This window comes from Myotis daubentonii, chromosome 11 (genome assembly GCF_963259705.1).
Source record: "Myotis daubentonii chromosome 11, mMyoDau2.1, whole genome shotgun sequence".
NCBI classification, from domain to species: Eukaryota; Metazoa; Chordata; class Mammalia; order Chiroptera; family Vespertilionidae; genus Myotis; species Myotis daubentonii.
In genome coordinates this window covers 33,970,682-33,995,452 of record NC_081850.1, presented here as the reverse complement: position 1 = coordinate 33,995,452, position 24,771 = coordinate 33,970,682, and the positions used below count along the sequence as shown (strand labels likewise).

Sequence of the window (24,771 nt, the reverse complement as noted above, 5' to 3'; positions counted from 1 at the left end):
AAAATACCAAATAATGTTAATAACAAAGAAATAAGGAGAGGTCTCCTGCCAATCTAGAAAAGGCAAAATCAGGAAACAACCAACGTCTAAAATGGGCACAGAAATAAACTCTTTTGTATGAAATCAATACCACCCACCTCTCATTCACAAAACGGTATCTAGGGGAGAACTGACAAATGGCAGTGGTTTCCAACCCAGCCACGTGGATTCTCTGGATGGACACAGGCATCAGGATGGTCAGTTTGTCGGGGTGAGATTTTAAAACCTATATACATGACTACAAATGTGTTTCTTATATTTACAAAAACACAAAGTGATTATACGAACAAGTCATAATTATGCCACAATCTCAGTTTCCATTAATTGTTTTCAAACAGCTAAAATCTCAGTTAAATTAATGGAAGAATCTGGAGTAGAGAAAACCAACTTACTAAATTTTCAACAATCACTTGTCTTCTCTCTTAGAAACACTTAATAGACAACATGAGTTAATTTTAGCCATAGTTGCTAACATTTATTGGGCAAGAATAATGTGTCAGGTACCATGCTAAGTGTCTTACTGTCATTATTTCATTTAATATGATATAAACACTGTATTAACAAATGTATGATATAAACTTATGACAAAAATGACTCATTTAAAAATTAACATTATGATGAACTTACATGATTCTATAAATTCTCTGACATACAACACAAAATGTAGTTAAAAAAGTATCCACTTATTTGCTTAAAGTATAAACTTCTTTTACATTCTTTGTACAGTGTCTTTAAATTAATTGGCATGGGTACATTTACACAATGGAATAATGCTTAGCTGATTAAAAGAAGGAAATCTTACCCTTTGTGAGAGCATGGATAAACCTGCACAGCATTATGCTAAGTGAAATAATCCAGTCAGAGAAAGACAAGTATCATATTACCTCACTCATATAAGGAATCTAATGAAGTAACAAGCAGAATAGTGACAGACTCATAGAGAACAGGCTGACAGCTGTCTGGGCAATGGTGGTGGTGGGTGGTGGGGGAGGGGGGGAGGGCGGCTGGGAGGGGTAGAAGGATTGAACACACAAAAAAAAAAAACAAAGAGAAAAAAACTCATGGACACTAAAACCATGTGGTGATTGCTGGGGGGAGGGGGAGTGGGGAGGGGTGGAGGAGGGTATATATAGAGGGAGATAAATGGTGATGGAAGGAGACTTGACTTGGAGTGGTGAACACACAACACAATATACAGATGATGTATTATAGAATTATATACCTGAAACCTGTACAATTTGTTAACCAGTGTCACCCTAATAAACCCAATAAAAAGGAAAAAATATATTGGGGAAAAATTAATTGGCATAAACAAATTTCCTTTGAACTGTCAATGGTATAGTGAAAGGGAGTGCTACTGGGTATATCCAATAATTAATTTCCTTCTGTTTTCCTAATGAATAATCAATTTGCACTAATATAAATTATACTCTGAGGTTCAACATGCTCCATTTTCATTTGGCTAGTGTCACCTTCAAATAAAGTAACTCAGTTAAATTTTAACATAATGGGTTTGAATTTATGGGTGTGATGGTCAGTTTTATGTGTCCACTTGGCTAGTTTCTAGTCCCCAGTTACACAATAAACCACTAATCTACGTTTGCTGTAAAGGTATTTTTTTTAGATGTGATTAACATCTACAATCAGTTGATTTTTAATCCAATCAGTTGAAAGGCCTTAACAACAGACGTGAGGTTTCCTGAAGGAAGAAATTCCACCTGCGGACTGCTCACCCAATCCTGGGAGCTAGAAACGTGGGCACCATCTTGAATCTTCTCTTCTCCTCACTCCTGGATTTCAATTCATCAACGCTCCCTGTCCACTCATATTTACCCCAAATGCTACTAACCTCTTTCAGACCTCCATTGAATCTTACAAAAGTACTTACTGTCCTAACCAGTACACTCTCCACTCTCCACTTCAACATACTATCTGTATAATCAGCCCACCCCTTGTCAAAATCCAATTTTAATACCTCAGATTGTCTCAAGAAAAAAGGGTGCATCTTACCATTTTTTGCACACCCAGGGGCTTAGCAAAATAACACACTGAGGGTAAATGCTGAGTAAGCCGCAGTCAATCCTCTGGGGCAGTAAATCTTACTAGCTGGGCAGAGTCTTTATGAGTGTGAGATCTATGGGGAAAGTCACTAGGAGTCCTGCACTGCTTGGGCTCACATGGTTTTATGTTTGTTTATTTTAGACAGCTCTAGTGAGGTATAATTCATATACAAAAAGACTCTATATATTTAGTGCACAATTTGATGACTTTGCACATAATGTTAACACCTGTGATACCATCACTACAATCAAGGTGACAGACATATTCACCACCTCCCAGAATTTATCTGTGTCCCTTTGTGGCAGTTCTTTTGTCTCTTTTTGGGGAGTGGGGGAAATCACCAGAGTGCTTTAATTTTGGAAAATCGGTGAACTCTATGGAGCCTTTCCCTAGGGGGGAAAAACATTTTCCCCATAATTTCTGGGATTTCATGAGCTTCCTAAAACCTATTCATCCATTCATGGACCCCCTCCCCACCCCCCCACCCCCCCACCCCCCGCCATGGATCCCTGAATAGAACCAAATATCATTGGTTAAAATTTGATTTTAATTCCCTCCAGTTTGGGTCTCAGCTTCATTTCCCTTGTTTGCATCTTTTTACTACCCATTGCTATCGAGCATCTATATAACCGAGGAAGACTGGCTATAGTACTCGCTGAAAAATGATTCCACCTAAAAGAATAGTTCTCAGGAAGGAAAATATTTCCAAGTACACTGTTGTTCTGTTGTCAGTCACAATACACTGCCCTGGATTGCAGGTATGTGATACAACAATGCGTTCGACTGAAATAGCTACCCTTTTACCTCTGAGGCCCTGTGTTTGCCTTTCAAGCTAGCTGTAAAGATGGGGAAATAGAAAAACCAGGGGAATGTAACTTAAGCTCAGTCACGAAGCAATTCATGGCAAAGCTTAAAAGAAGCCCATACCTCCTGACGTCCAATTCAAGACACAGCCACCTGCCTAGTATCCACCATGAGAAGTTTTTACATTAGACTTATCCAAGCCTGCGTGTGAAGTCACCCTGAAAATAAATCTTCACAGCTCCGAGAGCCAAGATGCTAACAAATGGGAAAAGAGTGTCCATGGATATCAAAGACAAAACGCAACTAAAGCTGAAAAGGGAAGACAAATGAGAACTAGCAGAACCAGCATAACTGCACACAGGAAACAGCATTTCAGACGTGGAGATGAGGAGTGAACGCCCCAGAAGGCAATAGTGAGCTATGTCATGATATTTCAGGACATTGTATTTAGGCAGCAGAGAGTCTGAGTTAAATACTTTTATTCCAAAATCATTTTCATAGAGAATCCACAAAATCTAGCAAGAGAAAGGGAATGAGAAGCTTGAAAGGCTTCTGTCCGACAGTCCATCAATCAAAAAAGCAATTATGTAGGAACTATTTCCATAAGGTAGCTGTGCTAGGCACTGTACAGCTTCCACTGCTCATTAAAGCACTTGTCACAGGGTCCTCATCCCTTGCATAGTTGGCCAGAGCTGTGCCAAACACCCCTACTTTTTTTGTCCCAATTAAGAATTTTGAGGGGGAAGAGAAATAAAACTACTTTACCATTCAAGACAAAGTGTTATAATGTAATCGAGAGCAATGTAAAAACCCAAAGATATCCCCCTTGCTTTCAAACAACAGAGCCTACGACTTAAGAATCTCCATCATTTCCAAAGGAACTCTCAGAAACCATGTTCCTAAGCATTTTTTATGCAAATGGATCACAGCATTTCTTCTACTGCACTGAAAGCAAGTGTCTCCACGTGTCTCCTGTTGGAATGAAATCTCCAGGAGGGCAAGCTCAGGTCTTGTTTCTAAATCCTCAGAGCTGGTGAACGGCCTCACTTGTGAACCACAAATACTAACCATCCAAGCCCTTTTCTTAGGTGGGAGATGTAAGCTACCCATTTTGCTCTCTAGCATCCAGTCCCTTCGATGCAACCATGATTGAGGACAGGCTGCAGAAAAGTGCGATTATAACAAGCTACAGTGATCCTGAATACTACTGTGCTCAGGTTTTTAAAAATTACATCTTATTAATAATTTTAAAAATACATTTTCATTGATTTCAAAGAGAAAGGGAGAGGGAAAAAGAGATAGAAAAATCAATGATGAGAGAGGATCATTGATCAGCTGCCTCCTACATGCCCCCTACTGGGGATCAAGTCCGCAATCCAGGCATATGCCGGGACCAGGAATTGAACTGTGACCTCCTGGCCGACGCTCAACCACTGATGCACATGGGCCGGACAGTACCAGGTTCTTTTAAAAGAAGCTCAAACAGGAAGGTATAGAATTTTGACTTAGGTAGTGCTTTTAAAAATTTTGCAACTAATACATTCTTCTCCTTTCCAAAGTGGTCATTTCAATGAGTTCCTGACCATCTCACCTCAGTAGGTCCCCCTCTGTAATCTCAATTTCAATGCCCTTGCTGTTACCTTGCTTGCACTTATGTTACTGCTAGAGGCCCGGTACATGAAATTCATGCACGGGGGGGGGAGGGGGTGTCCCTCAGCCCGGCCTGCACCCTTTCACAATCTGAGACCCCTCAGGGGAAGTCCGACTGCAGGATGTCCTAAACCGGCAAACAGACATCCCTCTCATAATCTGGGACTGCTGGCTCCTAACTGCTCACCTGCTTCCCTGCCTGATCCCCCCTAACCACCTCTGCCTACCTACCTGATTACCCCTAACTGCTCCCCTGCTGCCTGTTCGCCCCTAGCCACTTGCCTGCCTGCCTTATCGCCCCTAACCACTTGCCTGCCTGCCTGATCGCCCCTAACTGCCTGATCACCCCTAATCACTCTGCATGATGATCCCTAACTGCTCACCTGCCCGCCTGATTACCCCTAAGAGCCTCTGCTTTGGCCCCTGCTGCTGCAGCTTCATCTGGAAGGTCATCCAGAAGGTCATTTGGCTGTCCAGTCTAATTAGCATATTACGCTTTTATTATTATAGATTTTCTGTTTACCTTTCTATTGTTGTTGGACTTCACCAAGGCAAGGTGGCTTTTTGAGGACAGAGAATGTATGTGTCTGTCATATATACACTCGCATCTATGGGTCTAATGCAGTGCCTGACACATAGTACCTACTTAATATATATTTGTTGAATGGAATAAATAAAAGCACTTGAGACTATATTCCTCAAGTAATTTACTAGAAGAGCAACTTGATGAGAAGCTCAAGAGGAAAAAGAAGATTGTTGGCCAAGTAATTTTGAGCAATGCTTACTGTTATCTTCCCCCTGGAGTATTGGTATATCCAAGGGTCTGAGAACTCTTGCAAGAAGGAAACCATTAAATATTATTTAACTCAGCATTTCTCAGATTAATAGGACAGCAAAAAATTTTTAAAGGTAAATATTGAATAACATCCTGTGGAATGTGTTCCAAAGAACACACTTTGGGAAACATTCGTTTAAGAGCTAAAAAAATGCACTGGGCCACTAGGCCCAGAGATGATGGCATTTATTTTTCTGTATTTATAAGGCTGAAGCCAGCTTCTCCAATCTCTTCAGAAAAGAACATAAGCCTTTTCTCACTACTTACTCTCATGGACAACTGCTCCTGCCCACCACTTTCCCACCCCCAAATGTGAGTTCTCAATTCCTTTTAAACAACTCCAACCACCATGTGCCATCAAAATGCTCTCGAAAGCATAGCTGGTTATACATTGGATCTGCTTAAAACAGAAGCCGCCAGACAACTGGTTTAAAATCCAAATCAGTATTGTAGGCCTAGGATTAACTTGACCTTTTTTTCTCCTTTAAATTTAATTATTAGTTAGCATCACTATTTTGAACCAAAAAAATATTTGTTTTACAAAAGCATACCCAGAGCCTTCCTTGAAATCGGTTATCCTTAACTGAGGCACCAAGACATTCAGGCAGGCAGTATCTCTTACCATTGTTTAGAGGTGTGATACCAATAATTTGTTACCGGCAATTGTTAACAAGCATAGACGTTAGTGACTTGCTTAAAAAAAAACAAACATATTAGTGCTGTTTTAACATCAGTCCTGTAATAGCATCTCTCTCACTCCAATTCCAATATGATTTCTTAAATGTGAGAGGAAGGGAAGGGAGTTAGCTCATCTTGAAATTATATGTCCATGATATGTGCCCATTATTGACATTCCATTAGGAGCTGGAGTGATTTAGTTTATTCCTGAGCAGAGAAGGAAGAAAGGGAAGGAGGGAGGGAGGGGATTGCCACAATCTGGGAAGGCCTCTGATTATGGATCACTGTGCATGCCATCCCCCATGTAGATGGTAACAGTAAACAACCGACAGAAAAGTGAGCCTCTTGGCTCTTCTAACACAAGCTTCCATTTAGGGAAAACTATTTTTTCACATTAGTTTTTAAGATTCCAACAACTGCACAGAGCAAAGTTAACCTACATGGTGCTTAATGAAATTGTTTACAGTTTTGAATGTATATGGCTCTGAACAGATTCCAAAGAATTGCCAATTCCATGTGAACAGCGTTGCATTAAATAAGCTGCTCTATTCTAGCCAGGAAGCTATTTAGTAGTAGAGCTGTTCTCTAAGTAGGAAATATAATACATGCTGCATTCACACACGTTTCAAAAGCTGTGCTTGGTTTAAAACAGCTTGCATTGAGATCCCCGAAGTGAAAGTCATCAACCACGGTGGGCCGAAGGTGAACGTGTAACAAACATTTAACAGATCACACTGAAAGTCTGGAATGGAGGAAGAGTGAAATGGACAGAAGAGTCATGTCATCTCTGTTGGCCCAGCATTCTTTGCATTCACTTTTAAAAAGTCCATTTTGATAATGGGCCAGAGTTGAAGGAAACTCCCCTGCTTATGGCACTTCCAAGGTGAAAATGAAAAATTCTGATAAAGCTCACAGCCTTGAGGAAAATTCCAAGTGGCTCATTGCCTTAATTTTCTCTCATTTCACCACCCATTGTCAGCCAGGGCTGGAGGATAGACTCTACCTTCAGCTCAGCAGGCTAGATTCTACTCTCACTAGAGACCTTCACTGGTGATTTGAGTATTTCCCTACTCATTTATCTGTGTAGCCCTCTATTTAATAAACTCGAGATCTGCAAAGCACATTCCACGGAAGAAGCCTGCACATAGCTGATGGGATGTGTGGGTGTGCACGCATTAGACAAAGAGAAAAGTTACTCCCTGAATGCAATGAGACAAATTATCCCAATTCCTTTGTAGAGAGGTGTTTTCCCCCTTCTTCTTCTTTCTTTTTTTCTGCATAAATAATATTTAGCTGAGATTTCACGTTCTTGGTTTTTAGTAGGATCCAACAGGTATGGGAAAGGGCCACATGACAATGGCCAGGGCATAGCTTAAAAGATCTCTGCCCTTCCTTATAAACATTTGTCTTAAAGCTCAAGGTGCCTTGTCACTGGCCCTGATTTCAGAGTCGGACCTCATAAAGCCAGCAACGTTAAGACCAAAATAATGTCATTTAGTGTCTGGGGTGGAGAGGGGTTAAAAAAAAGGATTAGAGGCAGACAGGCCAGGGATATTAAATGAGTCCATGACTAACAGGGTGTGACAGAAAGGGTTTTATTCTTTTCAACAAAACAATTCCCTAGGGCTGGGACCATTACTCCACTGTGCCTTTATCACCTTGGAATTTTTATGGTTATTTTTGATGAATTCACATTTTTGTAAAGGCTTTTTTGAAATGATGCCAGTTTTCAATTTTAATTAAAGTCGTAAATAATCTTAATTCTGCCTTAAAAGGTTTATTGTTTCTTACTTTTTTTATTATTGCTGCCAGGAAATATTTCAAATACCAAGCCCTGATGTGAGTTAGCAATTAGAATCTCTCCAAGGTCTAGTAACAACACTGTACCATGTAAATATTATACACTAGTACACCAGCACAAGGTTCGAACATGCGGATTGACTGATTTCAGGTTTATTAGCACTGTTTCTCCTGGGAGTGACATTTCCTCTTTTTATTGGGTGAAACAATTTTTTTCATTTTAATTTCCATAAATTAATCCATCATAGATCTATAAAGGATTTTTAAATCTTCAGATTAAAAAGACAGGTTAGAATTCAGAAAGTAAACACAGTAAACTTGTCACTAAAGACCAGGCAATGAAAGTCAACCAAATCCAACTCAACCATCTGCACAAAACTGAGTGAGCATCAAAAGCTAAATCATCGGAGAGACAAAAAGTTATTTTACTTAAGATAAAATTATGACAATACTGAAATACTTGACATCCTATATAATAAAAGCCTAATATGCAAATTGACCAAACAGTGGAATGACCAGTGGAACAAACAGTTGCTACAATGCGCACTGACCACCAGGGGGGCAGATGCTCAACGCAGGAGCTGCCCTCAGCCCACAGGCCTAGGCCAGCCAAGGCAGGTGCCAGCGGGGGCCCCTGACTGTCCCATGGTTGCCCTACAAATCAACCCTGATTGCCAGCCAGGCCTAGGGACCTTACCCATGTACTAATTTCTGCACCAGGCCTCTAGTTAGATTATAATACTGTTCCTTGTTAACTAGATTGCCTGTTGAAGGTTTGTCTGCAAATTGTCTATAAATTTATAATGTGTAATCTTAAAGTCTGATTTTATTTTTTAAATTAGTGCTCTGAGGATCTTTCACATAAACTACTCTTCCTTTATAGAGGCTGAAATGTACCATATTTGAACAATAGAAACCATTAACAATTCCTGAAAATGTACATTATGTTTCCATACCTACTGTCACTACATATTGTAGCTTATTTTTCTCGATATGGGACTTGTATTCTGTCATGTCCATGACAACTGTTACTATCTATGAAGGTGCTCTCCAATTTCAGGTCAGATTTGCCATTACAGTAAAACCTAATTATGATCTGGAGAATGGTCATATTCAGGGGGAAAACACTCTCAGCAAGAGGTTTTTGTTTGTTTGTTTTTAACAAACACAACTTATCTCTTCAAGTTTATAAGATATACACAGACAAAGACAAAAACCATTAGGCAGTAGTCCTGCTAAACGTTAATGTATGCAACAATGATGTATTATTTTAACAATATTGCTCTGGCTGTTTGCTCAGTAGTTAGAGCATCCATCTGCAGACCAAAGGGTCAAGGATTTGATTCCTGAACAAGGGCATTGTATCTCAGTTGCAGGTTCTCCAGCCCCAGTAGGGGCATGTATGGGAGGTAACCAATAAATGTTTCTCTCTCTCCTCTCCTTCTCCCTCTCTTCCATTCTCTCCAGAAATCAGTGGAAAAAATATCCTTGGTGAGGATTTAAAAAAAAAAGAATATTAAACATCTCCTTACAACTTTATCTATATTATAATATTACTACTCATTTAGCAGCTCCATTGCTCTTTTAAAATAAAAGAATATATCTAATCCACACCAAATGATCATCTATTATTGTTGATTCTATTATATGTTGATAATAATCATCTATTATCAATTTATTGGGATTCTAATTAAAGAGACCTAACTATATTTATAGAGAAAAAAATGATTTTAACAATTGATTTACTAGAGTGGGTTTGTATATAATTAAGAATATCCTAATTATGCTAACCAAAATAAGCCAGTCAGAGGAAGATATGATCTCACTCATATTTGGAATCTAATGAATAAAATAAACTGATGAACAAAACAGATCCAGATACATAGAAGCATAGAGCAGACTGTTGACCCTCAGAGGGAAGATGGGGAAGAGTGGGTGGGTGGGAAGAGATCAACCAAAGAACTTCTATGCATATATGCATAACCCATGGACACAGATAATAGGGTGGTGAAGGCCTGGGGTGGGGACAGGCTAGAAGAGGTCAATTTGGGGGGGGGGGAGGAAGGGACATATGTAAGACTTACAACAATAACGATTTAAAAAAAATAATATCTATCACATCCTTCTAACAGGCATATTTCTAATAGGGAAGAGGTTAAATTATTCCATATATAAGCCCTCAACTAACTGGCTTTGTGCTAATACCCAAGGAAGAATAACAAAAAGACTACAGAGCATTTTTTAACATAAAAAGGTTATATCCCTATAAACCATGAAAGAATACAAGATTCTAGGTAGCTAGAAGTCATGGTTGCTTGAAAACCATGGCCAAGAGGTTCAATCACTTGAAATAAGTTGAGTCTTAAACTTCCCTTAAGTGTGTTATGAAGGGCCCTTAAATGAATCAGGCACCCACCTGAACACAAATGAAATATTAAAAAAGCCACAGTCAAGTCAACATATTTTCTGCCATGGTCAGAGGATACCTGTTGGTCCCAAAGTTTACAAACTCAATTATTAGGAAATGCCTTGTGAGGTGGTAAGCTCCTCATCTCTTGAGGCATTGAAGCACAGCACAGCCAACCACTTGCTGGAGGTCTTATGGGGTCAGGAGAACAAGCCAGGTGGGTTGGCTGGCTGATCTTTAGCATTGCTTCTAAACCTGAGATACTATGACTTCTATAAACTTTGAAAGATATATTGATCCCTCATTGATGTCTATGTAATTTTAGGCTCAATTCCTTTCCCAGATTTTCATATGCAGTACCTATTAAGGAACATTTCTTTTAAATCCTCACCCAAGGATATTTTTTTTTCATTGATTTCTAGAAAGAGTGGAAGGGAGGGAGTAGGGGGAGAGAGAAACATCGATGCAAGAGAGACACATCAATTGATTGCCTCCCATACATGCCCTGAGGGCGGGGAACCTGCAACCCAGATACATGCCCTTGACCCCAGAATCAAACCCGGATGGACCCTTTCATCCAAGACCTGATGCTCTAGCCACAGAGCAAAATTGGCCAGGACAATAAATATTATTTTTCTAAGCATGGAGGAATGCTTCTATTCTTACTCATCCTAGAGATTAACCTACCTTCTTCATCATCGGAGTTAAAATTATTCTAGCCTATCGATATTTTATGAAAAAGCACTTATCTCCAGACAGGATTTCTGTTGTGCTGTTTTTTCTAATTCAATATTCTTGTTATTTGAACTTAATTTCCATAAAAGCCTTTTATTACTTTCCAATTTAGGAGACTTACACTTAATTTTCTCTGATTCCTATTCTACAAGCTCTCCCCAGAAATTCATATCTGGCTATATCAACTATACACATCACAACCTTGCTATTTTAGGCATTCTTCAGAAACATTTCAGGTTTGGTTCCAGAGCCCTGCAATAAAGCAAGCCACAGGTATTTTTTGGTTTCCCGATACATATAGTAAGTATAGTCTTATAAGTGTGCAGTAGCATTATGTCTAAAAAGAAATGTACGTACTTTAATTGAAAATATTTTATTGCTAAAAAACGCTAACCATCATTTGAGCCTTCAGGGAGTCAATCTTTTGGCTGGTGGATGGTCTTATGAAAAACAATACCTGGGAAGAGCAATAAACAGAGCCCAATAAAATGAAGTATGCCTGTTATTTCATGGAAGATTTCTCTCTGCAGAGTTTAACACATATCACACCTTGAGACGTATACGAATTTCCAACGTCCTGCAGAAGCTCCCAGTTTTCAAGAATTTAACTGCTTTTTCTGACTGAGTAACTTCTTTTTTAAAATTACCTTTTTCCTCGCTTGTTGTTCTTTGGAAGAATGAGCCTTCACATGCTTTCTTAGGGAACTTGGGTCTGTGTAGCGTTTGGTGCATCCTGGAATCTGACAAGCATAAGGTTTCTAAATAAGAAAGACAAAAAGAAATGGCTGTGGTTAAATCCTAAAAGTAACTGGGGAAGGTCTACTCAAAGACTTATTTATTGGCTTCAGAGCATGAGCGATTACCAACCGACTGATATGAAATGTTGGGTAATACTTGGACATTTTAATGAGAAAGCCCAGTAAGTTTGCATCAAGGCAGAAAGGAGAGTAAACTTTCAAGAAACAGAGAGACTGCCTATCTTTGATGATTTTTAAGAGATTGCCATAGAGTGCACTTTTACAGGAATCTCTTGTGGCATTTTTTAAACATGGAAATTATTATTAAACATCTCTGGTCATACTTACAGTTATGTTCCCCTGAAAACAGTCATTGGGACTGTCAGAAACTAGGAAACACATATTCTTTAAGAGTTCAGGTATAAAGAAGCTGTAGAAAAGTCCAGAAAAGACTGGGAATGTTTCAGAAGAAACCTGATTCAGAAAGAGAGAGGGAGAGAATTAAAAGGGAAAATTAGTAGAAAATGAGTAGGAGACAGGTTTCAAACAACAGACACATGAAAAATCAGCCAGAGGGACATTAATGGTATTAGTTGTAGAGAAGTCATGGTACTAAGCCTTGGGTATATGAATAAGCCCTTGGTTGAGTGTGATGAGAACAGAAGTTTTGCTACTCCAATCCCCCCTGCTCCTGAGCAATGTGAAGTGTGGAGCTTAAGGCTAACTCTGGAATCCTTTTTATTTTTGTACTGTAAAATTACTTCCGTTTGGGTATTAATATGCTAACAAAAAACTGAATTAAAACTATTCAAGGTTAGAATTATGAACTCAGTAATCTTTATGGGAAAACCATTTTCCTGTAAGTAAAGAATTCACTTAGTGAAGAAAGGTATTTTATCCAAAATTCTGACAGCATTTAGCATAAGGAGTACTTACTGAAAGAGAACGAACACCTAAATTTAAATAACAAATTCTTTCAGCAACTACAGTTTGCTCTTTAAAACAAATGTTTCATTTCTCTATGATTTTAAGAGAGCACATCAATTTGTTAAACACAATAAAAATTTAAACCATAGTAGTTTGGATCTTAAAAGTAAAAATGATGACTTCAACAAAATAAGACCCAAAGCACGGAGGTATGGAACAGGCTGACATACCTCAATGTGAAGAGGTATGAGGGATGAGAAGAGATAAACCAAAGAACTTATATACTTATATGCATAGCCCATGCACATGGCAATAGAGTAGTGAAGACCTAGGGGGAGTGGGTAAGGGCTGGGAGGAGGGGGGGAAAAGAGAGAAAATGGGAGATATCTGTAATACTATCAACAATAGAAAATACATTTTAAAAATATTTAATAAAGAAGTGATTTTTAAAAAATAAAAATAGCTGAGTTTTAAAAGCTATTGCATTGAACTGAATCATAAAATCATTATCTTAGGTAGCTTTCCTCAAAAGTTTTAAAAAAGGATATTTTTTAAAATTCCAAAATGATTTTAGAAAATGCTCTGAAGTTTGGTTAGCTAAAATTAGCTCCAAGCAAAGAAGGGTATAGTAGAACCCTAACACTTAGCCTCACAATAGTTCTTTCAAACTACAGATAACTAGCTAGAGTAGAAGCAATTTCTCAAGACAATCTTGTCTCATGAATGTTCATTCTTCCATGATAATGTTTAATGATAAATTGAAAAATTTATTGGATTCTACCCAGACCATTTTAGACATACAAAATAGGGCATTTTTTTTAACATAATATATTCTTTTTTCCTATTTCTACCTTTAAAAACATACTGCTATTCACCAAATTTATTCATTTAATATTCTATTCTGTTGGTCCTAAAATCACTTAATTCAATTCAGCTGGAGGAGGAAGGGTCAATCTTATATCCATATTACTGTAATTATATTTCAGATATTTACTAGGCAAACCATCACATTTATGTATATCAGGAGATATTTCTGTTTAGAAAGGTTATGTGACATAGTTAAAATGACTTTTATCAATATGACTAATAGAGGCTAATATAAAATTTAATAAATATGTCAACTATAACGTCAGAAGAATATTAAATATGTATGAGAAGGTGTGTAGAAATCACAGTATCTTTTCGAAATTCAAATTCCGGTGTAGTTTAATAATAGACATCAGAATGTTAACACTGAAAAAGTACTGTCATGAATACATTATTTGCAAGAGTGTGGGATAAGAGATCTGTGATGTGTATAATGCATTTATCCTGATGGTTTTAAGTGAAGTGAAATTACATACAGTCTACCTGGCCTCATATAAGGAAAATGGCATCAAAACCTGAGACATTCGAAGAAGAACATTCAACATAATTGAGAATATAAAAGCGAGTGTGGAGTCTAGAAAAAACATCTGTAAATGCTCTAAGAAGGTGTGATAATGAAAATCATAAAACTGAGCCCTAGGGAAAGAGTTGCTGATTCTTTTTAGATTACTTAAAGGTGAAAATACCAGCGGGTTTCTAAAGCAAAAGGCCACATTCACTCTCAAAACCCATGCCAGCCTCCACATGTTTATGTCAAGAAGAAAAGAACCAGAATAAGAAAAAAAAAGGTACAGTTCTTGGTATGGAAAATAATAATACAATAATTATTAAGTAACAATACAAGAATAAATTGTTTCGTGTGCTCATGACTGTAAATCTGTATATTGTGTGTCTTAGTACATTTTGATATCTGAATACTTAATTTAATGCCCAAACTGTAGTGATCATTCGCTGTACTAAAATCTACTCTATGACAGCCCTTAAACTGCCTCTGCTTTGGACACAGAGGTTACCAAAGAACCCCTTAGTCCCAGGCAGCTGTAATATTTAGGATACTCATGACTACAGAAAAATGAGGGAAGAGCCAAACAAGGCCCCTCTGGCTCTTTACCAGGTTCCGTTGCTGCCCTTGGCATTATCCCTGTAACCTGCAGGCCATAAAGCAAACACCTTCACCACCCCACTATCTAAAGGGCACTTCCTCACACCGGGCTTCGGGCTGAAAGGTGGAAAGCTTCTGCCATTCTTACAGTGTCCAGATGCGTCCTCTGGTGCTTGGCACGGTCGCTGGAGTTACTGAACGCCTTCTGACAGCCCGGATGCTGGCACAAGTAAGGCTTCTCGCCCGTGTGACTCCGCAAGTGAATCTTGAGATTTTCGAGCCTTGAAAAGGCCTTCTTGCAACCTTCAAACTGCAGAGAGAAAACAATTTGAGGTTGTTGAGAAGGACTTTGAGAGCCTGAGTTTGAGGGACAGAAAAAAGTGTTCCTAGTTTGTACTTAGCCTAAAACAAAAAATAAAATCCAAACAGTAACAAATATTACTTCTAAATATATCTATATGTTTATGTAAACTGCACTTTTCCACTCAGTATACATGCCACTTTCTGTATCAGACTTGGGTCCCAAACTGAATCCTGTGATTACTAATGTCATAGAGAATTCACTGTGAGCCATCTGGCTCAGTTAATAAAAATACAGTAATGCGTGTCTTAAAGACTTATTAAAAAATTAACATACTTTTCCATTTCCAAATTGGTTTAAATTGAAGGAACCAGGAAGGAAGAAACTTTTTACAACTAATAAACTAACAAGAAAAATTAGAGTGATGTATGAGAAAAAAAGTGAACTGAAGATCCAAGAGTTCAAGATGAAAAAGGTATGTGTCATTGAGTTATTATGATCATAAACTTGCTTAACTCTATTTTAAGGGGTCTTCCAACTCCCAAAAGATTGAACTTGTTAAGGGTAATGCCAAGCCTAATGAGATACAGTTTTTAAGCATGCTTTCAAAATGGTTCTAAAAGACATTTAATGCTAAATAATTTTCCTAATAAAGTAATGGTTTTATTTATTTTTATTTTTTAAAAAGAAATTTGGTTACCTAGTTCAAGAAGAGAAGAACTAAAAATGAAAGACTGGCAAGTTCAAGAAATGCTTCATTGGTTTATCAATAATATTTACTAATAGTAATTTTTACATAATGCCTTCTGTGGGCAAAATGGCAGCCACCACTAGCTGGTCAAAGTGATTCCAATCCTTGAAATGACAATCTAATAAAGAAGATGTGTTAGAGCAAGCCTATAAAGAAAGCATAAAGGTGAGATGGGCATTTTTATCCTTTAACTCTCTTATTGGTGCTAAGCCAAAATATCTGTCACTTTGACAATTTTAATAGCTTTAGAATTTCCACTGAGAAACTTATGAATATGGGAAAAATTAATCAGAACAAAGCATAATATGTTTATAGCAATTAAGAAACCACACTTCTTAGAGAGGAATGCTTGTGTGAGGAGGGGTATAGGGAGCACAGAATATAAGCTAAAGTAAATACTAGATGGTTTCCATTCAAAATTAGTAGGTATTACCTAACCTTACTTCAAGATCTTTCATGAAACTCTTTGGTTCTCTTGCTTATTACATTAGATGATGGAGTACATTGTTCATGAAGGGGTGATCCAGAGCTGGCCAGGTTTTAGTTATTTGAATTTTCATTTTTAATGAAGGACGAACTAATGAGAAAAGATACTTAAACATGTCATAACTCCATCCTTTTAAGTTGTCCAAATTTTGTATGCTGAAGTATTTTAAGAAATATATGAAAGTTGCACGTATTTTTTGATTGAGAGTTATACATGTTTCATAGACATATGTTGGTTTATTTCAATTTTTATATTTTGCTTAAAATAATTTTGGTGTTTTCCTGATTTTTATAACTTTAGCCTGAACAGAAAATGATTGCTGACGAAGTCAACTACTTTTACAACAGAGTGAAAGATAGAATGCTATGTCGCTAGGGAAAGGAGTTAAATGGCTTATTTCCACAGATTTTCAATTAGGTCACAAGTTTGAGAATAAAGGTGCTCAAAGTTAACCCCAATTCATAGCTAAGAGGCCTCTTTTGACCAAACCTCTGTTTTTAAGGTTCTCTCTGAATGACAACTTACAGCAAACTCTTGGAGCTCAGATTATTTTACTTGGAATCACTTGATGGACCACACTTAGGTCTAAAATGAGCCTGTGGTTTTGAACACATCAAGCCTGTAGCATATTTCATACCAAGGCTCTTTTGTAGGTGGACACCATTCTGGGGCCAGTTCCAGGGGTGCATACCCAGACGTGGGAAGGCCCCAGCATCCACTCCCTTCTGCAGTCCCCAGATCTTGGTAAAAGAACAGGCTGCACTGTTTCAGCACCAACATGGGAGTGGAGAGCCACTTGAGAATAGATTAATGAGGTTTTTGTGAGTATTGGACAACTAAGACCCCTGGATCTACCGTGAAGTGATTAGAGTAGTGATGGTGAACTTGTGACACGCGAACTCATTTTTTTTGGTTGATTTTTCTTTGTTAAATGGCATTTAAATATATAAAATAAAAATCACAAATATAAATCTTTGTTTTACTATGGTTGCAAATATCAAATGTTTTCTTATCAAGGTCCCTAAAGTGCAAGGTCCCTCCTGAGATTTAAGGTTAAAATCATCACTTGACTGCTCATGTTACTGTCACCAACCAACACTGACACAAAAATTGACCAATATCCTAGTATTAGGTCCTTTCTTACTGGACTGGCTATGGAAGCCAGAACTGAGGGCCCAGTGACACACAACTAGATGAACAGGCCTGAGGTTGCCTGTAGTTCAAACACAGACCCTATATGAGAAGACAACAAATAGATTCTCAGCGTCCAGCAAGATAGCAGGAGGTGGTAACATGGGAGGGGAGTGATGGTGGGCAAGCATCTGGTATACATTAGTAATTTCATCTAAATAGCATTACTCTCCCTCCTTCCCCCAACTAATACTGAGTAAGCCCTATGAGTGTGGCACTATGTGTTAGGTATTGGGGGGATCAAGATGAATACAATGCAAACATCGCTCATGGAAGATGGAAGCAAAGCCTGGGCAGGGCACATACTGGTGAACCTTGAGCAGCGATTCTCAAAGCTGGTGCACCTACGTCTGCCTCATCCGCATGCCCTGGGAACTTGTCGGAAATACAAATTCTCTTGTCCCGCCCCAGAATTATAGAACAAAACCCCGGTTCTGGGGCCCAACATCTGAGTGTTAACAAGCCCTCCAAAAGATTCTGATGCAACAGTGTGCCAGTGAGTTAGGAATGCCATTTATTGTAATCACTGTCACTTTTCTTATGAAAATCTCCTGACAGCAGTGAGTGTCACTCAGGATTTACCCATTTCTAATTGGGACAAGAGTCCATGGACTAGCAGCAGCGCTGGACTGGAAAGGAACATCTCCAGTCCAGGGTTGGGCAAGGTTATCTCCTCCTGCACTGCCAATGGGACAAAATCTCAGAATGCCAGTCTCATACTAGGAATTCTTTAAACTGCCCACACTCTTTAATCTGCTGCCAGGCAGATGTCGGGTTCTGAAATAGGTAGGGCTCTAAGTTCCCTCTGTGGCATCCTTACCACAGAACATCTCACGTTTCCACAGCCCACTGCAGTCCCCCGATTGAGAAAAAGCACTGAGGGGAGCCATCATTTTCCATTTGCACATTTCAGTGGCTCTACAGACACCTAAGAGAATAAAACATAAGACTGGAAGTGACAGAACTTTAAATCTCACTGGGTCTGAAAATACTGCGTTGCATGAAGCCTCGCTCTAAGAAATATCTCGTTAAGTCTATGGCTGTTTTCAAGTAACCAACTTTAATTAATAAGTATAAGTTGCTTTAAACCTAGAGAACCCGAGCTTGCATCACTTTGCTAATTCAGGAGATTATTTCATATTTAAAGGATCACAACGGAACTGTAATCACCATCTCTATATATTGGCTTGATTACAGATTGTTGACATTAGGTGGCATTACGATGACCTTTGAAATATTACTTTCCCTTTCTATTAGATGCTTTTGTGTAAAATTCTGAAACTGAAAGGCTCATTAGACACCATTAAAATAGGATTTATTCCATATGTGTAACCAATAATCAAGGAGAATATTACTCCCTCCCCTAATCAGCTACTTAGAGTGCTGAGGAGCACAAGTTCATATTCAAAGTAGTAATAATAGCAAACCTTTCCTGATCAGGTTTCTATACCACTAAAGTCAACAAAATCCAAACAGAAAGGAGTCTATGATGCTGGACATGCTTTTAAAAATATACATTTGATTTCAATGGAGGCTCAGTGTTTATAACCCTTGGAAGTATAAGTTTTACAATTTAGTCAGTCAAGACCAATTAATCCCATTAGTGATGGCTGATACCATGATATGCTGGGCAGTGCCTGGAAGTGGGTGATGAATTATATGTTAATTTACATCTTCCACTTAAATAGCCCAAAGACAACAGCGATGAAAGGCACTGGTGGAAAGGTCAGCAAATATTTCTAATGCAGTGGATAGAGCCAAGGCGACTTCCACAATAAGCCCAAGAATTCAAGTCCACTTAAATCATGGACGTACCTGCAAAAGGTGAAAACAAATGATGGCCTCTCCTGTGACTCAGAGAGGCCAAAGGAATAGCTAAGGACCAAGGGCCACCTCACAGACCTGAGAAGAGGTGAGAAATCTGACTCACGTATTCAGCTGAGGTTTAGCAGTGCCCTTCTGGGAGGGCGCCTCCCAGCATTATGTACTCATGAATACCCTGGAATCTTGTTAAAATGCAGATTCTGATTCATAGGTGTGCCCTAGGGCCTGAGATTCTGTGTTTCTAACAATCTCCTAGGTCCGTGGTCGGCAAACTGCGGCTTGCGAGCCACGTGCAGCTCTTTGGCCCCTTGAGTGTGGCTCTTCCTAAGCCTTAGGAGTACCCTAATTAAGTTAATAACAATGTACCTACCTATATAGTTTAAGTTTAAAAAATTTGGCTCTCAAAAGAAATTTCAATCGTTGTACTGTTGATATTTGGCTCTGTTGACTAATGAGTTTGCCGACCACTGTCCTAGGTAATTCTCTAAATGTTGAATGTTTGAAGTTACACTTTGAGAAGTAAGGTTCCAGGGATCATTAACTCTCCTCAGGTCGAAAATGTACAGTTTAATGAGGTTTTTTAAAAATATGCTTTTATTGATTTCAGAGAGGAAGGGAGAGGGAGAGAGAGATAGAAACATCAATGATGAGAGAGAATTATTGATTGGCTGCTTCCAGCATGCCCCTCACTGGGGATTGAGCCCAAAACCTGGGTATATGCCCTGATCAGGAATCGAACCATGACTTCCTGGTTCATAGATTGATGCTCAACCACTGAGCCATGCCGGCTGGGCAGTTTAATGAGTTCTGTGGGTTTTTTGTTTTTTTTTAAAGAAAGCAATAAAATAAATAAAAGTACTAGAGCAAGAATAAAAGAATAAAGAAAGCGCTTGCTTTTGATGAGCCAAACTATGGCAGTTTCGTTCTTAAAAGTGTGGAAGAGTAAAATCTAATTTTAAAATTTAAGTTGGGAAGATAACAGAAAGTGTTGTCTGGGGGGAAAAAAAGCAGAAGAAAAACCAGGGGGGAAAAGAGACAAAGAATCAAAATAGAAAGACTGCAGAAGCACATGGGGCCATCTGATTTTGTTTCTTCTTCAGTCTTGTTCGCATTTGGACATATGGTTTGCCTTGTGCCACCCTGTGGTTTCTGTTCCCAGTGCATCCTTATTAGATGCCCCAGCAAATCTTAATATTTACCACAGCAGCCTGTAGAAATTGTTACACATAAAAGGAGAGAAAGAAAATAATGCAAATGTTTTGAAGCTTTCAAAAAGTATCTGTTTCCTGGGTTGATTACACTGAGGAATGCGGAATTCCTTCCTCACCCTGTCTCATTCACAATGCTCAGCAGCAGGATGGAGATGCTGCAGTCTTCTCGCTTTGTGACCTTACTCATGTTTCCAGTCTAATCTGCCCCCCATGCCAGGTCCATCACAGAACAACATACCCACAGAAAAGGAGTTTTTATGTTTCCTTTTGCTTGCTGAAAGGTAATAACTGATTTTTTAATATTTCAAAGATTCTACCCAGAAGAATAGTGGCCTCATTGGAAAATTATTTAACATCATGGCAGGGTTAACCCCAGTTAACTTGAGAGTTCTCTTTACATCAAGGAAATTGGTGCACCCCAAACTGATTTTCCAAAGGTTCCAAGTATCTAAATAGACTTGCAGTGCATTTCTGATGACAGCCTTCAAAGTTGTCTGGCCCTTCAGTTTGGCTGGGATCGCTGGAGGGGGAAGAGACTGACACTTGGGCCTCAATGAGTCAGTCAACCACTTCAGGGCCTGCCACTCATCTGGCGTTCTGAAGTGACCTACAGGACTCATTTATCCAGATTTTCTGGAACTATTAAAAATTTTGTAGAATTAATATAAAACCCTTTCTGTAATGTTTTCCTAAGCCATAATAAAGAGATCCCAGTTACTATGTTTTTCCTTCTTATTTTAGTGTACAAAATGAATCTATTAACGAGCTCATAAATACAAGTCCTTGGCCTGTTGTGCTTCTTGTTTTTGATTAAGAAATCTGTATGAAACAAAGGTTACCTGAATGCAGTATGCGTGTGTTTCTTATTCATTTATGGCAATTTGTTGCTTTTTAGCATTTTGGGTCATGAGTAGCAACTGTTCCTTAAAAGGGTGTGCTAAATGAGGTGACAAAATAAGTGAGGGTGAACTTAAGAAATGAAAATGGGAAAAATGTTTTCAAGAAGCCACAATGTAGAGCAAAATAGATTATTTCTGTGCCAACATTTGAACCATATTAAATTTTTATGGAAATTATGAAGTATCTGGTTTATAACAATTGCAAGGGGCGGGGGACAAATGGAACCTCATCATGGGCATTATAGTCACAGCTGGGAAAAGAATACTCCACAGAGCAACACTGGTATTTAAGACAGACTGTACGGCCCTCTCCAGTTACTCAACAAATATAAAGTGCCATATACTATTCATGTTGTGTCAATACAACACCAGAAAGCTACAATTTCAAGCAAATAATTATTTCTGTGCGTGGATAAATCATAAAACTGGTCGTCTGGGATTGTTTAAACATAACAATAAGTTAGTTGCCTGATATTTTGTTGTTGCTGTTTATTAGCATTGATTTCCTGCAACTCCAAAGATATATCCACCAAAGGGTATACATTTCAGAGATTCATAGTCACACCTCTATAAATGCACTTTGATTATATGTCAGTAGAACAAATATATTTAAGACTATGTGACTGGCCCTGCATAAATGTGTAAAAGCAACCAAATCATTTCATCCCTATACCTGTGTTTCTGACCACCACACAGCTAGACATATTTCTACATACATGTATCTACACCAGCACAATACATCTAGGAAGTATACATATACACCTACATATAGAAGCTCCTGGACATGTTTGTTACTCAGTATTAATGAAAACACTTTTTCAAACTCTTAAAGTCAAGTCTACATACCAGGTATTGAGTTTCTTGCACATTCAGCACTTTATTAGGCTCTGTGGATGTACAAAGGAAACAACACACTCAAACTTACATTTTCTGCATTCCTAGAACATTCCAGGAGATAGGTATATACCCAGAATGAGGTTTTGAATCTGACCCAGCCTGCTCCAACACCCCCAAATTATTCGCTATTTACTAAAGGTAAAGAAACAGAGAAAATGGAGGAAATGTCTTTGGATTTTGTGCATTATTTGGGGCATTTAAAAAAATGTCAGAAACATTCTCTAAAACTCGGTTTTTCTAAAAGATCTCTCCAATTTCAGAAGACAGGTAGGGATAGATGACGCAAGAGAACTAAGTAAGCGAAATGAAAGGAGAAGTGAGGAAACAGAGATGGTGTGCCGTGTATGTGGTCAGGCCTGTCCTCCCTCTGCCCTCCCACCCTCCCACGCTGGCTCAGGGCCAGTCCAGCTGCGGCTCCTTAATTAAGCAGTGTGCTCCTCTCAGCCCCTGTGCCACTGCACGTGCTACTCCCTGTGCCTGGCGACATCCTCCCGACCCTTCTTTAGCTGGGTGTCATCGCCTCTGTGATGCTTTCCTTTGTGCTTTCACCAGGGCACAAGGGATCACTCCTCACTTACCCGCTACACCTTGCCCACTGACTTGCTAAAACATGGAGCTACACTAATTGGATTGTTTGTCTCCGCCACTAGGCTTTGAGATTTATGAGGACAAGGGACTGAGTCTTATTAATCTTTTTATTGCCGGCACTGGGTACAGTGCTTGGCATATATTCAAGTGACCACAGAGCACTTGCTAAATAAATGCTAAACAAAATAGCCAGAATGAACTCTTTGTAAAATAGCATATTGATTTCCTAGACTTCCTTGTGTAGTAAGCTCATTAAGACCTTTTAATTAGGTAGGGCCAGTTGCCGCTCATGATGACATCAAATGGTCAACATCGCAAAAGCTATAAAATGCATTTATGGGTTTTGCTGGAGTTTAATGTTCTATGGAACAACTGTAAAACATGATTTAATTATCTTAAATCTAATTATGCGAGGAAACAATACTAATAACAACATATGGTTGTATATTTTGCATGTGGATGAGATGCATGAAATTCTTTATTGACGTGCTGAGAAATGTGTAGTAATGCTGCTGAAGTGAGTGAACTGTTTTCATACCACACCCTTTTCCAAACTTGAGCTAAACATACACAGGCCCATTTAGGAACATGTTATGTTATTAGCAATAATTCAAGGCACATAAATGTGTGCCTTCTTCATGCATAAAGGAAAAGAAACTTTTAAATTGCCCTTTAAAAGCTGAGTGAATACGCTCCCAAATATGCCAGGAAAGAGCCTTTCATCAGAGCTTCTCATGCAAAGAAAAAAAAAACCCACAAAAAAACCTTTGGGATCTTGCCCTTAATTGCCCTGAGTCAAATAACCCCAAAGAGCAGGTCAAGAAATTCCCCATGAGGCCATGCCTCTGTGCATCCTATAGCCAAGCTCTCTGAATGGGAGGCAGACACCACAGTCCCCTGTAATCCCAAGTTATCATTATGCCCAGCTCCAGCGCTTTCTGTGTTGAGAGCACAGGGGGTACAGCAAGGCCTGGGCCCCACCTTTCCTGTTGGCAGTGGATTGGCTCCCCTGTAATTGTCTTTGACGGCAAAGATGAGAAATGCCACTGCTTGCCTTCAGTTTTATTAAGGATTGGCATGCTTGGTTTAACAGAACTAAGCAATATATTTATTTACTGTGGTGTTTCCCAAAATGATTGCTGAATTCTGTCATCTCTTGACTGAAAAACTGTTTGCTGGTTGCAACAGAATGTATGCTAACATACGTACAGCAACACAAACCTCTGAGACAAACTGTTTAAGTCAATTTGCTATCAGACAGGCACATAGGTGCAAATATGTGCATATGCACTTGTGGGTACAGCCACGGGCACACACTTTAACACTCGCACACATATCCCACACAGATTCTGTAATAAATGTATGTGTTTGAGATCTGTGTGCAGGGGTGTAGAGGCAAACATGAATTTGCCAAGAGAGAAAAGGAAATTCACACATGAAGAGAATAATTTACCATAAATTGGCCCACACTGAGTTTATTCCAAAAAACAGAGTGCAAGATGCCAAACTTTTAATGGCTCTTACTATTCCAGATTTGGCCCTGACAAGCTTTGGAAGAGATGCAAGTGGGCAGGAAAGATGGGATTAAAAAATTATATCTTAAGCCTTTTCACTTTCAAATGTAAAATTTCCACCACTGTGACAGGAGGAAAGAGGATGGCAGGGATATTTTCCTGACACTGTGCTTTTCTCAACAAAAAGCCATCGATTTTCATTATGCATCGCTTAAATATGAATTCTGTACTTGCTAAAAGTCATCTGCAACTGGCTGCTTAAAAAAAGAAACAGATATGAAAATAATGGAACCCAGACCTTGCATTAGCTCTGGCAGCCATAGCAAAGGTGTGAGCTCAGAGTGATGCCTCCCGGCAGCCCCACAGTCCCAGGATTGACAATCTTTTGTGACAACCCACTCTGGTGCATCAAAACCACTCACTCGCTTGCTTCCAGAATGCATCACTTCCAGTTTCCTTCCTTTCA

At 38.9% G+C, this 24,771-nt stretch overlaps 1 protein-coding gene across 2 annotated transcripts in view; it reads right to left on the bottom strand.

The window, feature by feature from the left end:
* GLIS3 (GLIS family zinc finger 3) overlaps positions 1–24,771 on the bottom strand; it is a 452,058-nt gene that overhangs the window by 88,293 nt on the left and 338,994 nt on the right. For both annotated transcript variants that reach the window (XM_059656776.1, XM_059656775.1), the window contains 2 exons: positions 14,791–14,952; positions 11,657–11,767 (listed from right to left, as the gene is read on the bottom strand). In XM_059656776.1, coding sequence (XP_059512759.1) covers positions 11,657–11,767; positions 14,791–14,952 — 273 coding nt within the window. The remainder of the gene's footprint in view (positions 1–11,656; positions 11,768–14,790; positions 14,953–24,771) is intronic.